The sequence below is a fragment of the Podarcis liolepis genome, assembly GCF_965112155.1.
Source record: "Podarcis liolepis genome assembly, chromosome: 6".
Classification (NCBI taxonomy): domain Eukaryota; kingdom Metazoa; phylum Chordata; class Lepidosauria; order Squamata; family Lacertidae; genus Podarcis; species Podarcis liolepis.
This window is the reverse complement of record NC_139559.1, coordinates 61529944-61546072: the sequence shown is the minus strand read 5'-3', so window position 1 is coordinate 61546072 and position 16129 is coordinate 61529944. Positions and strand designations below refer to the sequence as shown.

The 16129-nt window shown below is 41.7% G+C and overlaps 2 protein-coding genes across 16 annotated transcripts in view; one reads left to right on the top strand and one right to left on the bottom strand.

Annotated features, from left to right (window-relative positions):
• Positions 1–16129, top strand: part of ITGB3BP (integrin subunit beta 3 binding protein) — an 89885-nt gene that overhangs the window by 28070 nt on the left and 45686 nt on the right. The gene's annotated exons all lie outside the window — the stretch shown is intronic.
• Positions 1–16129, bottom strand: part of EFCAB7 (EF-hand calcium binding domain 7) — a 59667-nt gene that overhangs the window by 34491 nt on the left and 9047 nt on the right. For all 15 annotated transcript variants that reach the window (XR_014527733.1, XR_014527734.1, XR_014527735.1 and 12 more), the window contains 8 exons: positions 15861–16072; positions 15592–15678; positions 10647–10842; positions 9652–9776; positions 6177–6318; positions 5595–5704; positions 3936–4087; positions 3624–3757 (listed from right to left, as the gene is read on the bottom strand). Coding sequence is in view for 8 of the 15 variants with exons in the window: in XM_083510302.1 (XP_083366428.1) it covers positions 3624–3757; positions 3936–4087; positions 5595–5704; positions 6177–6318; positions 9652–9776; positions 10647–10842; positions 15592–15678; positions 15861–16072 (1158 nt within the window). In the remaining 7 variants the exon portion in view is untranslated. The remainder of the gene's footprint in view (positions 1–3623; positions 3758–3935; positions 4088–5594; positions 5705–6176; positions 6319–9651; positions 9777–10646; positions 10843–15591; positions 15679–15860; positions 16073–16129) is intronic.

Sequence of the window (16129 nt, the reverse complement as noted above, 5' to 3'; positions counted from 1 at the left end):
GACTCAGTACTGATCAGTGGGGATCGTTCCCTGTATCCTCTAATTCTTTCCTCCCTCGCTGCCTGCAGTTCCCTGACACTCAACATGCAAGAAATGACAAATTTAATGAGTTTCTCTTGAAATTATTTGAGGCAGTGGGTGGAGTTTTATCAGCAAATCAATAAAAACCTTGGCCACAAATTGGGGTTCGTTGTATGGTCTCTTATGGCTTACTTCTTCCCAGGGCAAGCAGGGAAGAGCAAATTGGCCAAGATGGGCACATTCATGGTAAACTATTAACTATGATATACTGTGATGCATGAAAGAGGCTAATGGCCAATCCCCATTTTTGGAAACAGCAACCTAGATCAGTAGTAACCTCAATTTCTTCAGCAACAAGAATAAACAAAATATTGGCTTTTAAATCAGTGGAAGACAAGGTATTGCAAAGTAAATGAATACAGTATATAAACAATGTCTACAGTCTTCTGCCGTGTATAATTGTGGAGCGGGAACCAAGTGGCAATCCTTGGTATGAGAATTGGATTGATACAAGAATACCACTATTTTTATCTATGAAATTACCATTCACTTTCATCACTGAGAGAGGCTTTTATGTTATGGATGCTGTGAGCTCATATCTTAGACAAGTTTGATTTTTGAAAAGTAATATGGTTCCAATAATATTCAGCAAATTCTTGTAGCAAATTTTTGCTAGAAAACCAGGTCATCAAGCAAATACAAAATTAAAATGTTCTTAAAGCACAGAATATTTAAAAATGGATTTCTCATCTTCATTACAATGCTAATTCTTTACTATGTATTATTTAAAAGAGATTACCAAATGAATAAATCTAAGGGTTCAGGTGCTATTATAAACTGCTTGAACTTTGTTCTCAAGATTTATGAGGTTCATCTGAACCCTCCAGCTGATTAATTGCCAAGTAATCTATTCACAGCTTTTGCTGTTGCTTCCTTTTGACGGGCCCGCTAATCTCTTCTAAGTATTGTTGCTGTGTTTGTTCCAGAAAATGTAAGAATTAATGAGGAAGGGATATATATTCCCTTGTTCTCTGACTTGTGTCCCCTACTCTCAAATATATAAGAAACCAAATGCACAAAATGCAAAGCCAAAGTTGAGAACTTTACGTCTGCCCAAAGGCTTGGGCATGTCCAGTGAGATTTTTATAATTCCCTTCTTTGAGCAACAGATTTTGAGATCTTCATGGAAGTCCCCTCAATTTCAATTTCCCTTGGGCATATGGAATTAGTCACATGGTCCTTTGGACTGAAGCCATCATATAAAGGATGTCTGAATTTGTGCTCCTTAATGAAAACATAAAAAGCTCTAAAGATTTTACAGAGTAATATGAAACAGGATCTGTCAAATGCTGAATATTTTAGCCGGAATTAACAAAGCACTGCAGCCTTTAAAACGTCTGTTTAAGCTGATGCAAGTCTACTGGTACACCTCATTAATTCCAGTTTCTATTTTGTGCTGTAATAATAACGAAGTTTCTCATAAGCATTAATGAATTTACCTTCATATCATCCATGTGCGAGATCATTTATTCTTAGCATGCAATTCCTAATTTGTGATACTGAAGTCCAAATAAGAAGTGACAATAAATTGAACTATGTCTGTGGATTATGAATAGTTGAATGCTTAGATGAAAGTCTCAGAAGGCATGCATGGTCATAGTTTTATCAAACGTATTTACAATCTAAAAATTCAAAACTGAGAACATACAGCACTCTGGATGAGTAAGGGCTAATTCAATTCTCTTCCATGTCAGGAAATGCAATTCCTGCCATGCATGAACTCATTACGCACTTCCCAACATTAAGGAGAATGAGGTGGCATGCATTTGTGCACACATGCTGAACAGACATAGTTTTCAATGCGGTTACATGAACCTCCTGAAATTTTATTTGCAATGAAATATATCTACATATATAGGAACATTTATGCAGCCAGATTTTTCCAAAGGCGTGAACACATTATAAAACTTTTTTTAAAAATGCAGTTGACATGAATGAATGAATGAATGATTATGATGACCAAGCAGCCAGCATAACATCATGCAATCACAAATCTATTCTGCCTCCCTTCCCCCTTTGAGTGCCAATATCTAAATATTCTTTTTTATGTAATAGAACCTGTATAGCTCATTTGGTTAGAGCACAGTGCTGCTAATGCCAAGGTTGCAGGTTTGATTCCTACATGAGACAACTGAATATTCCCTCATTGCAGAGGGTCCCTTCAAACTCTACAATTCTATGATTCCACCCATTTTCTTTCTAAAAGTGGAAGATACTTCAGCACTGGATTTCAAAACATGGTGGACACTAGTAGCAGGACATTTATGTGGAGGAGGATGGTAGGTTATATGAATTCTCATTTTAACATGGAAAGCTCTGTCTCTATACCACTCTAGAAGTAATTTAAAATAAAAAAGCTTTACAAAATAATGCAGGAAATGTGCTGGGAAGTATTTTGGTGAAGTCATGTATGTTAATCAACTGGTGCCTTTGACACAAAACCATATTTCTCCAGAGTCTGGAGTGGTGGCACAACAGATTTGACTCTTACCTTTGTACAGTAGATTATATTCCAGCCATGCAAAAGTAAGAGGTTTATTCTCTCTCTCTCTCTCTCTCTCTCTCTCTCTCTCTCTCTCTCTCCATTTATACAAGCAAGGGGCATTATCACAATTCAAGCCAAACAACAACAGTTGAGGAGGGTGCAAAACAAATTCAGTAAGGGGGTGCGATCTGTGAAGGAAGCAAGGTCTGAGGAGTCTGAGGGCCACATTTGGTCCCCGGACCTGTGCTTTTCTACTCCTGCTCTGCACTGTAGAATATGTGCAGGAAAACATCACATTTTCCCATTAACAAAATATTGCTGCTTGAATGCTGGGGAAATGAAAAAGAAACATTACCTTAGGGCAAAGACATTTAGATCCCCTGCAACAAATGAATAACAACTGTACATTTACTGTGCAATAAAATGACCATCTGGAATGCCCCCCACAACTGACATGAGACTTACTGAAGCTGCAAGAGTAGAAGCCATGAGGAGATAAAGCAGTGGAGGGTTTGCCCCCTTTTTTTGTTATTCTCCAACATAACCCCCTATTAGGGACATCTTACAGTCTGACCTCAGGCAAGAGCAAAATAAAGCAAAAGGAAATGGGAGAGCTAGCAGGGAGACTGAAAATGACAGTCAAGGGACTGAAGGAGCTGCCTTTGATATTACAGAGATGCAAGCTAAAAGAAGAAAGAGGAAAGAAATGAATTTATGAAGTAATAGAAAGACCTCGTAACAACAGCACAAAGCAATAAGGGCGGGAAAGATGACAAAGCAAATGTATGTCACACAGAGCTTAAGATAGTGAATTCTATGGTATATTTTCATTAGAAAAATAACGTTCCCCGTGAATACACCCAAACTACATTAACCGTTAACAAACTATATTGTTCCTTCCATGTAGACTCATGCTAATGAACTGTGAATCTATGTAATCAGCATTTCTATTTAATCATATGATTATCTGAATAATGTTGCCAAAGGCATTCAGATAAATGATGCTGCACTTGGGCATAGAGAGGTTAAATTTGCATATAGATAATTTCAGTGTTACCTTTGCATATGGCCCAAGCTTCTTCATCACACTTTTCTCCACTAGTTCTCATTTCAAAGAAGTTGTTCTCTTCCAGGCTGAGAAAGCCATTCCCATCCAAATCAATCATTTCAAATATTTCTGATAAGGCTGCTCTGAAAGGTTGAAGAGAAAAAGCAGCTCAACAGATTGTCTGCTTCCTTCATTTCATCCCTTGGACTCACTCATCGGTTCATTTCAGAAGACTGATTTCTTTGGGAGACAATTTTTTCAGCAACATATTTTTGTTAAAATGTGAAGGGCCTAAATTTCACAAAAGCTGGCCTGCCTTACCGGAACTCTTTGGTAGCTGTGAATTCTCCATCTCCAGGTACAAGTTTGGCTTCTCTTCTAATTTGCTTTTTTGATTTTCTGAATCTACAGCCTGTGGTGAAAGGAATTACCCAATAGACACCACCTTCAAGTTCCCCTCTCCAACCAAAAACCTACCACAAAGGAAAAAGATAGATGCAGGATGTTTTAGATTTCTGACTGCCATCATTCTTTCCCCTCATACAAGCACAACAAGTATTTGAGTTCCTATCTTGTAGCCCTTTCCCACAAGTAGATCACATAGATTAAAAAAGGAACTAGAGATAATAAAGTAAGAGCCAATGAAGTGCACCAAATTGAGTTCTGGACTCAGAAATGAGAAGCCTGTGCTCAAAAGCTCGCACAGCATTGCTTCACCCTTTACGAGGCAACCTGGGTACAAAAGTATTTGCTGTAATAAATGCATAAAATGTGGAGGAGAGCTGCACATTCCCACTCTCTATAAAGTAGATTGGAATGCAGTGGATTTGGGCCCAGTTCCCAGACGTGTTTTCTGGAAGTGAGAATATTTTCATGTAAACAAACAAACAAATTTATTTTATTTTATATGTTTATGTACCATTATATACTTAATGCTTAAGACAGTCTCTAAGTGGTTTACAAAGTAACAAATACAATATGTAAAACCTCAAAAACAGTGTGAACATGGGGAATCTCTCTCACCAATTGTAGTTTTTCAAACACTGGAGAAGACAGCAGGTTCAGAGCTAACTTTCAGTGAGAAAATTATGTGTGGCCTTAGGATTAAACTCTTTATACTCTGGCGGTCCTTGTACTCCTGCAGCTACTTTTTGTAAACAAAGGAATGTGGCCAGTCCAAATATGTTTTTGAATCCTATCCTTAAAGTCACATATTGTTTGACCTTGATGAAAAGGGGTAATAATGGCATTATATCACATACAAAACAGAGTACGCCAAATGTGGGGAACACTGCAATGGCCCTCCAAAAGAAATGTTATATTGAGGGAAGACATCAGCACTCTGCACCAGAAGCGGGTTACATATGTATACTTACTGTGCTTGCTAAATAAATAAATAAATAGGACATAGAAGGCCTGGGACTCCTATTTATACTTGGTTTAAGAGAGTTCATATCTTGTAGACCTTTCCCACATGTAGATCACATAGATTAAAAAAGGAACCAGAAATAATAAAGTAAGAGCCATAAGAGAGAATCCATCCATTTGGATTGACTCATATCTGGTATAGGAGGAAATAAAAGTAATAAGTATTGATTTATCTTAGTATTTCTACTACACTCGCTTGAGGACAGTTTGGAAATTAAAATGAAAGAGTTCGGTTGCTTATTCAAGTCCACATTTATGTGTTGTGAAGGAAATCAACAGTCTTCTCAGGCCTAACCAACATAAGTAACTTTTTAAAGGGATTCTTCAGATTTTGGATTTAACGTCTGTTCACAGGGGAAATATTTGGAAAGTATATAATTAACAGTGTATTAATTCTCTTAGGAATAATATTATGTTTCCTTGACTACTTCATTGATAATTTAGCTATTTTCTCAATGGCAAAGCACAAAGTACCAGCCATTTATAGATATCATCATTATTAATATGCTACATATATAAAGTCAGTAAAGGTAACTTAAAAATGTCTATGACCTCTTTATTTCGTAGCTCAGTGAAGCCGACAAGCTGTATGTTTTCTTCAGTTTCATTTTCTTTGAGTATGTACAAAGCTGTGTCCACCACTAACCAAGGAGAGGGTTTTCCTATCAAAAAGCAAGAAAAATTGTACTAATGGTCAAAGATCTGTCATTAACTGAGTGATGTAGCTGAATACAGTGGTACCAAAAGAATCCATCGTGTTTTGCCCATTATCATTGTAAAGTCTCACATGCAGTGAAAACAGTTGTCTTGCATGTTTGTGATTGAATGCATGTTTGCAGCATACAATCAATCAGTCAATCAATCAATCAATCAATCAATCAATCAATCTTTACTGTGGTCAAAGACCAGAAAGCTGTTGCTGTTGCTGTTAACAACAGCAACATATGCCGCAAATATTAACATTAATGTTTTTGGTTTGTGTTTTTTTTAAATGCTAGAACTAAGAATTTGCAACCCTGCAATGGTTACATTTTATCTTGGGTTACTCCGTTAATCCCTTGTGCAGTTCTATTACAGGGACATCTCCCAGTTTTCAACCCCTAGTAGTTTTTTTTAAAAAAAAGGTATTCCTACCTTCCATTTGGCGAAGGTTCACAGGATTAATGGTAATGCATACTGCAGATCTCTGAGATAAAAACAACTTATATTTATGACTAATTATCTCTCCATTTTCCTCTAAGAAGAAGCATCCTTTGGACTGTGCCTGTTGCCATTCCTAGAGACAAATCAAATAATTAATTAATATAAAAGAAGTTACTTAATTCCTTGTAAGGCAGTGACTTTGCTAGTCACTCCTACCATCTGTTGGCCAAGTGGTTCTTTAAGTCTTAAAAGGTTAGTGTCCGATCTTTTGAAGGTTTATTTTCCAAACCTTATTTACTGCATAATTCTTTGGATAATTGGAAACTGGAACATTCCCCTTCTGAAATTTGCTTGCGACAACAACGTATCTTCTGATACAACTTAGAACAGTACTGCTAACAACAGCAATAATAACACTTATAAATTATATGGCACTTGGAGTGTTGAGAGTATGCTATGTACATCATCTCAGTCATCCCTATAACAACGCTTTAAGGTTTCCAGTTTTATCCCACATTACAGACGGGGTTGTTGCAGAGGATGAGAAAACAGTAACTTGCTAGGGCAACCTTGTAAATTCTTAGCTAAGACAATGTTTCAATCAGGGACATCTCACTATTCACTCTTGTTGAGACTGCACTATATTGGCTCCTAATATTAAAATGCTGGAGTGGATTTGTATGTCTCAAATAACAGAAAAATTCAGCTGCAATAATTCTGCAGAAAACACTGTTTATGTTGTGGAAAGGATTGAAAAACTCAGGAAAAAACCCCTAACTCTAGCCTGTTATGCTTCTGAAGAGCATAAGGTGGTGCTACAGACCCTGTATCTACTTGTAAACCAATATAATATAGCGTTCTTCAAACTGATATTTGCACATTGTATGGCTCATTTCAATTTGCAGTGCAGAGTGTGACATGGGAAAGAACAAAATGTTGAATAATAAGGAACATCCACACTCTGAAAACTAAGATTAAATGGTGAAATGGCCATGGCTTTTTAGCTTTGGGCACAATCAAATCAGAGAAACTGCCATTCATTTTGCCTAAAATTCCCCATATATGGTCCAATGAATTGAACAAGGCTTGTGGCTACAAGCCTACTTACAGTTACTTTGGAGTAGGACTTGATACCATATATGGGATAAAGCTGCATGATGCCACTGTGTTTGTTTAAGCATAGAATAACTTTTTCTCCATGCCCTGCTATTTGACGCTGCAGATTTAAATCATAGGAATGGTTATACTGGAAAAAGTATACTTGTCTATGCCTAAATCCAAGAGAAAAATTAACCCAAGTCAAGTGACAAATCATAAATGATGGCATCTACTGCTGTTTGCAATTAATTCTGGCATGGAATTCACCAAGTTTTCTGGTTTAAAATATTTCAGATGGATTTTGCTTTTTTACATATTCTTCTACATTTATTTCATAACAACCTATTTCTACATTCACTAGAACACTTACAGTATAAGGGGATCCCAGGTTCTATTGCTCTTTTATATCATATTATTATGGAGTTGCCTATCTTCAGTACAGGACAGTTGACTAAGATGGATATTTTTGCAATTTATCACATACACTGCTCAACTTTATATAGCATAACTGGAAGGGCTCTACTACAAATGCTTTGCTGTTATTCTTATGTGGTAGACTGGAGGCAGAGTGGGGTTATAAGCATATAGATGAATGTTCCTCGTAATTTATCAAGCTTTCCCGATTGTCAGGGATGTCGGCAATTAGAAATTGCAATGGCTTGGAAATTTATCATATACTGTATTCCTGATTTTTTTTATTTGCCACATAACCTGTGCATGCTGCAATAACCAGTGTAAGGTAGACATCCAAGTATTATTTGGGTTTCAGCTTTCTGCTACACCTTGTGATGGGAAAGGAAATTCACATATATCCCCTATTTGAAGCTGGGGACCACACAGTTCCCCATGTGCAGCAGGAGTCTGCTTTCCTTCTTTGTGTATTACATGTAGTGGGAAAACAGTTGAAGTGGAACTGGTACCTAATGGTTTGAGGGAATTGTAGTGCTCAGAAAAATACTGGAAAATATCCAGACACCCCTCAGCTGATCCTGTCCTTTCTAGCAGTGCCCACCTGTTAGGAAACCAAACCTTGTTTTGGAATACTCCTGTTCCACCTGCAAAAACACCTCATGCACAAATAACTATCAGCAGAATACTATTAAGAGATACACAATGGGGTGCAAGTCAAAAGAACAACGATGAACTTTTATTAGCAAAAATTTAATAGAAACCTACTCAGAACACTCATCTTTGGGAACTTCACTATTTAAGCAGGGGGTGGATCTCTCTTGTGATGACCAAACCGATCATTCGCTAACAGCTTAGAAAGCTAGCTTTCATTACCATCTAATAGGTTGTTGAAACTGAACCAATTACAACTAGTAGAAAACTACTGTATGTGTTTTTATAACCCACAACATATCATCTTTGAACATACTGGAATTACAGGCTAAATTGCATAGGGGTTTGGATACCTAAACACACAGAAAAAAATCCTTGGAGAGGATGCTTTTAAATTTTAATATAGAACAAATGTCACTGTCTAGCAATGTTAAAGATATAAAGGACTTCAGAGTTCAATAACAAATACAGAGTTGTTATTTGAAACAAAAATGTAACTCAAGAGAACAATCAGTTCAGTCTTCTAGCTGCAGTTATATTATGTGGTCATAACCATTCGTTCTCCCTTACACAGAGGTCTCAAGGTGCACATTTTTAATGTATCTTAGCAGTTTCCAGTTAATGTTTTATATTTCTCTAGCTATTATTTTCTGCTGAAAGAAAACTAGTAAAGGATGAATCAGGAAAGGGAAAACAAAGGGAAAAGATCAATATTAACACTCTACAAATATTGACTTAGCAAAGTGACTTTGTTGTCTTTCTCCCTTAGGAATGGTTATTGAATGAATGACTTATTTAAAAGAAATTACTTGTAAAACTTATTAGTCTAAATAACAGTCAATATTTTCAGGCTACAGTGTATATTTACCAATTAATGTCTTCTGATCTGGGTACGTTTGAAGATATTTATTTCCAATTACCTTGCCTATAGAGGGTTGTGATATATAATCTTTCAGGCTACTTAAGCATTTAAAGTACTAATAAATTATTCAATTTTGCATTTCTCAAACAGTCATTAACAATTTTATCCAAGAGTGCTTTCCTTTATAGAAAAACATGTTTTGTTCTAGCAAAGCTTCACACCTGAAAAATGATCCTAAATAACGGGATGTCAGCAAAACCAACATTATATAAAAATGTTTATAGTGTTTTGCAACCAGAAATCTCTGTGTGCTGTGTTGCTGCCCTTGACAAGCAGTTAATAAAACATAAGCTATAAAAGAGAGAAAAATTGCTTTCTATTTAAAATGCAATGTCTATACCTGGTGAGGGGAAGCAAGAGTCAAACTAAATTAACGAAGTCTACCTTTGCAGCATTTGCCTCAATGAGCTTCGAATGTTTGTTGCTGCTGGCACCCATACTGATAGTGGAAGAAACAGATGCTTTGCAACTTGGAGCTGAGGAACATTGTGAAGAAGTCTTGCAGTGACCTACAATTGCAGAGTTTTATTTATAGCACCTTATTTATGAATATTTACATTCATCAAGTGAGAAAATAGATACAGAATGATAAATATACCTTATAGTAGTTAATCTGGTCTGGTAAACTGATTTGTGTTTTGCTGGGCCAATATATGCACGGGAAAAATTTGGTATCTGCTTTGATTTGCACTGAACCTGCCAAGTCTACTGGTAGTGAATCTCCAACCAAGCAGCTGCCAAGTGATATTTGCACTAAAAGATTAGAGAATCTATCAAATCTATTAATTCAAACATTAAATAACCCATATCACAAAGTTGGTGTCATATAATACTGTGCTAAATCTTATCAGGGTAAGGCCAAATTTAAATTGTAAACCGCCCTTTTATTAAATAGAGTGGACATTCTGCCAGCTTTCAGTGAACCAGCCACTCATAATGCAGGAAAAGTTCATTTGCCAAAACACAACATATGGAAGATCTCTGGTCCAAGGTTTGTTCTTAGCTTATTTGGAAAAAAACAAGCTGCAAGTAAGGTTCAGAAGACATGAAAGCCAAACTGTAGCTTGCTTCTTCTGTGGCATTGCAACAGCAGCAGAAGAGTGCTATTGGGATATGCTGTGTGAATGGGGTCACTCAAACATTAATCAGCTAATGCTAGAGAAAGAAAAATGCTGAAATGAGGGATGTAGCAAAACTTCTTCTGAGCCTAGGGCTTTGGAAATAACAGAGACATTTCTACCATTGATAAAGCAAATATTTTTAGTGAAATAAATGAGCACACATTTCAAAAAAAAGAGAAAAAATCTATATCCAAGGTGTCATGTAGAGGGGAAATGACACTCCATGAACTAGAGCTTTCTTGCTTGAAAAATTATTACCTCTTTTTAGCATTGGTTTGGATTCTGTTTTCCTTGCAGTTTTTGGTATTGTTTTTGGTATTAGTGATGTAGCCAGTTCTGATGAAGTCTCAAGTTGACTTCCAAACTGCTGACGCTTCAGTTTACTGTCAACCTCCAGTTTCTCTAGTGCGTTCTTCAGACATTGCTCATTGGTTGTCATATACAATTTACAAAACTGTAAACAAAACACACACACACACACACACCTTGGTCTCTTAAGTATTTTAGAAGGAAAATAAACAAAGGCACTACTAAGCAAAAAATAGATCAACAGATAAAAAATATTTCTTCTGTAAGTACAATCCTCATCTTGCTTTCATGAATCAAACTGACCACTCTCCAGGGGCACAATAAAATGCAGACATGATTCAATGAGGAGATCATACCACTGAGAGAAAATAAAAATGAAAGGTACCCCAAGATAAGATTTATATTGTCTACCAGACATATTTGTGGACAGACTGGCTTTTTATGTCTAATTTTAAATGAAGGAGTTTTCTTTTCTTTTCTATGAGTCTGGATGGGAAACTTTAATGAACAACAGAGTCATTTCAGATAAGGTAAACTCCAAGATTAACAAACTCCAGATAACACAAAATTAACAGTTTCGTTTTTTAAAAGAACATTGCTGTAGCTACGGCCAGAAAGATAGTATTGTGATAGATGGCACTGCATACTTGTGAAAGTATTTGGAAAGAACAGCCTTTAATCAACACTTATTTTAACACATATACATTCCTTGTCCTATTTTTCTTTGTTAAAAAAGGGATGTTCTTCTATATTCACTGTGAACTCTTACGAGAAAAAGACATTGTCAATATAGCTCGATGGGATACTACTCCTGTTCTGACACTCTCTACACTCCTTCTATTTTTAAGTATTAAGCTTGATGTCTGCCATAAATATATAGTTGTATATAGGGTTGTGTCCAAAGGTTTATGTTTGCAAGCAGAACTGAATTCTGCTCACACAATGGGATATCACCTGCCTCTCCTCCCCCCGCAGCCTTCAAAATCTGCTTTGGAGGACTGGGGGACCCTGCAGAGCAGATCTGGGGTGTGAGTGAAGGTTGCAGGGAGGAGAGGGATGAGGAGAGGGATGACTTGCTGCATGAGCACGTCTGCCAGTGCAAGTTTGGATTTTGCTTATACATGTATGATCTAGCCAAGATTCTTGCATTGCAGGGAGTTGGACTAGATGACCCTTGGGGTCCCTTTCAACCCTATATTTCTATTATTCTAATACACTGAGGCTTACAGAGACTCTCCCATTAGTAAAAAGCTTCTTCATTTCTAGCATATTGAAAGAGTGTCACATGAGAGAATTGACTGCATATTCAGAGAAGCTCTTTCATTTGCACAAGTTCCTTCTCAAGAGATTCTTATAGCCTACTAGAGTTTCATGCTACAGCATGCATCTTCCTTATTTATCATGGTTGTCATACTATAACACAACCTCTGATGCACTGTGGTGCCTCACTGTGAGAAGTCTTACACTCCCTTGCCAAGCAGCACATTGAATAGCACCAATACATTTTCTCCCTCCACTCCTAGTACTTTGCATCCAAGACACAGTGTGTGATAAGATATTTATAAGTACTAGCTACATTACCATATTAATAAGCATACTTCAAGGTTGCAAACCTATACCTTTACTTTGTCAAAGGCCAACCACACTGAGCTCTATTGTTCATGTCTGCAACATGAAGAGCTGTTCTAATATATCACAACTAAAAACTTGCAATTTTTTAGTGCCTGACATACTTTTCTCTGAAAGCATGCACTGACAATCAGATCCTCAATCAGATCACATTCTGAACTGCTGTAACCTCCTTTGAAACGCTTACTAAAAGGTGACCAGAAAACTTTGACACCATGGAAATATCCTACTAGGCGTTTAAGAACCAAATCACTCTCACTTATTCAGCCTCACCTCTTTCTTGTTTAAGCCCCTGAACAGCATGTCAGGGCTCAGGGGACCTCCACTTTTATAAGCTGCTTTCCCCCAATTTTTACCCATTCTGACTCCCAGTCAATACTGCACCTCATTGAAGACGTTTCCTGAGGGTGTAGTGGGAAGGAGAGGGCAGGAAATCCCCAATATACAGTGGTGCCTCGCAAGACGAAATTAATTCGTTCCGCAAGTTTTTTCTTCTTGCGAGTTTTTCGTCTTGCGAAGCACGGTTTCCCATAGGAATGCATTGAAAATCAATTAATGCGTTCCTAGGGAAACCGCCTTCAGACCAGGTCCGGGGACAGTCTGTCCCCAGACCTTTTCTGAAGGCTGGCGGGGGAACAAGGAGTTCCCCGCAGGGCTCTCCAAGCTGCGGATAGCAGCCTGCTGCCCCGCACGAGGGGCGCTGTTAAGCAGAGCGCCTCTCGCGCGGGGCAGACATTCGCAGCTTGGGGAGCCCTGCAGGACTTCCCCGCAGGGCTCTCCAAGCTGCGGATAGCAGCCTGCTGCCCCGCACGAGGGGCGCTCTTTAGCAGAGCGCCCCTCGCGCGGGGCAGACATTCGCAGCTTGGGGAGCCCTGCAGGACTTCCCCGCAGGGCTCTCCAAGCTGCGGATAGCAGCCTGCTGCCCCGCACGAGGGGCGCTGTTAAGCAGAGCGCCTCTCGCGCGGGGCAGACATTCACAGCTTGGGGAGCCCTGCAGGACTTCCCCGCAGGGCTCTCCAAGCTGCGGATAGCAGCCTGCTGCCCCGCACGAGGGGCGCTGTTAAGCAGAGCGCCTCTCGCGCGGGGCAGACATTCACAGCTTGGGGAGCCCTGCAGGACTTCCCCGCAGGGCTCTCCAAGCTGCGGATAGCAGCCTGCTGCCCCGCACGAGGGGCGCTCTTTAGCAGAGCGCCTCTCGCGCGGGGCAGACATTCGCAGCTTGGGGAGCCCTGCAGGACTTCCCCGCAGGGCTCTCCAAGCTGCGGATAGCAGCCTGCTGCCCCGCACGAGGGGCGCTCTTTAGCAGAGCGCCTCTCGCGCGGGGCAGACATTCGCAGCTTGGGGAGCCCTGCAGGACTTCCCCGCAGGGCTCTCCAAGCTGCGGATAGCAGCCTGCTGCCCCGCACGAGGGGCGCTCTTTAGCAGAGCGCCTCTCGCGCGGGGCAGACATTCGCAGCTTGGGGAGCCCTGCAGGACTTCCCCGCAGGGCTCTCCAAGCTGCGGATAGCAGCCTGCTGCCCCGCACGAGGGGCGCTCTTTAGCAGAGCGCCTCTCGCGCGGGGCAGACATTCGCAGCTTGGGGAGCCCTGCAGGACTTCCCCGCAGGGCTCTCCAAGCTGCGGATAGCAGCCTGCTGCCCCGCACGAGGGGCGCTGTTAAGCAGAGCGCCTCTCGCGCGGGGCAGACATTCACAGCTTGGGGAACCCTGCAGGACTTCCCCGCAGGGCTCTCCAAGCTGCGGATAGCAGCCTGCTGCCCCACACGAGGGGCGCTGTTAAGCAGAGCGCCTCTCGCGCGGGGCAGACATTCGCAGCTTGGGGAGCCCTGCAGGACTTCCCCGCAGGGCTCTCCAAGCTGCAGATAGCAGCCTGCTGCCCCGCACGAGGGGCGCTGTTAAGCAGAGCGCCTCTCGCGCGGGGCAGACATTCACAGCTTGGGGAACCCTGCAGGACTTCCCCGCAGGGCTCTCCAAGCTGCGGATAGCAGCCTGCTGCCCCACACGAGGGGCGCTGTTAAGCAGAGCGCCTCTCGCGCGGGGCAGACATTCACAGCTTGGGGAACCCTGCAGGACTTCCCCGCAGGGCTCTCCAAGCTGCAGATAGCAGCCTGCTGCGCCTATCCGCAGCTTGGAGAGCCCTGCGGGGAAGTCCTGCAAGGCTCCCCAAGCTGTGAATGTCTGCCCCGCGCGAGAGGCGCTCTGCTTAACAGCGCCCCTCGTGCGGGGCAGCAGGCTGCTATCCGCAGCTTGGAGAGCCCTGCGGGGAAGTCCTGCAGGGTTCCCCAAGCTGTGAATGTCTGCCCCGCGCGAGAGGCGCTCTGCTTAACAGCGCCCCTCGTGTGGGGCAGCAGGCTGCTATCCGCAGCTTGGAGAGCCCTGCGGGGAAGTCCTGCAGGGTTCCCCAAGCTGTGAATGTCTGCCCCGCGCGAGAGGCGCTCTGCTTAACAGCGCCCCTCGTGCGGGGCAGCAGGCTGCTATCCGCAGCTTGGAGAGCCCTGCGGGGAAGTCCTGCAGGGCTCCCCAAGCTGCGAATGTCTGCCCCGCGCGAGAGGCGCTCTGCTTAACAGCGTCCCTCGTGCGGGGCAGCAGGCTGCTATCCGCAGCTTGGAGAGCCCTGCGGGGAAGTCCTGCAGGGCTCCCCAAGCTGCGAATGTCTGCCCCGCGCGAGAGGCGCTCTGCTAAAGAACGTCCCTCGTGCGGGGCAGCAGGCTGCTATTCGCAGCTTGGAGAGCCCTGCGGGGAAGTCCTGCAGGGCTCCCCAAGCTGTGAATGTCTGCGCGCGAGAGGCGCTCTGCTAAAGAGCGCCCCTCGTGCGGGGCAGCAGGCTGCTATCCGCAGCTTGGAGAGCCCTGCGGGGAAGTCCTGCAGGGCTCCCCAAGCTGTGAATGTCTGCCCCGCGCGAGAGGCGCTCTGCTTAAGAGCGCCCCTCGTGCGGGGCAGCAGGCTGCTATCCGCAGCTTGGAGAGCCGCTGCGCGCCTTCTCCTCTGTTCCCGGACCTCCCACCACAAGCCTTCAGGACAGGTCTGGGAACAGAGGAGAAGGTGCGCTGCGTTTCCCCGCTGTCCCAGGAGATTTCCCTATGGGCTTTCGTCTTGCGAAGCAAGCCCATAGGGAAATTCGTCTTGCGAAGCCTCTAAAAATCGGAAAACCCTTTCGTCTTGCGGGTTTTTCGTTTAGCGAGGCATTCGTCTTGCGGGGTACCACTGTAAAAGCATTTGTCTGTTTGTAACTTTAGATACAAACCTATGTAGTCTTATCCACTATACCTTGTAATAATCAAACTTTCCATCACTGTTCACTTCCACCAATTCGGTGATTGCATTAACTTCATCTAGGGTCATTTTTTCACCTCTCTGCAAAAAAAAATAAAAATGGTCAGCTTCAGTTGCAAAGCAATGAAGGAAAAACACTGCAATATTTAGTTATTATGCCTCCCCACAAACAGTAATGATTTATTAAAGTTTAAACATATTTCTCCTGTGGTTTCTATGAATTGTTAAAAGTATCAGTCCTAACTACCCTTTGAGGTACTTACAGTTGTAAGAAGTTTATACAGCTCACTATGTAAAATACAGCCCTCATTATTTACATCTATTTTTGCAAATGCTTTGAGCAGCTCTGTTTTCCTAACAGGTTCTTCTTGTTTTAAGATGAAGCAAAAATCATCAAAATTCAGTGTGGTGGTTTGCAGCGTCCAGTATTTATTAACTGTCTTCTGAGATGGATTTCTTCCAGCTTGCTGAAGTACTGCAAAATAAAGCAAAAAAACAAAAACAAAACAAAACTGACAAGACTGTGTATATA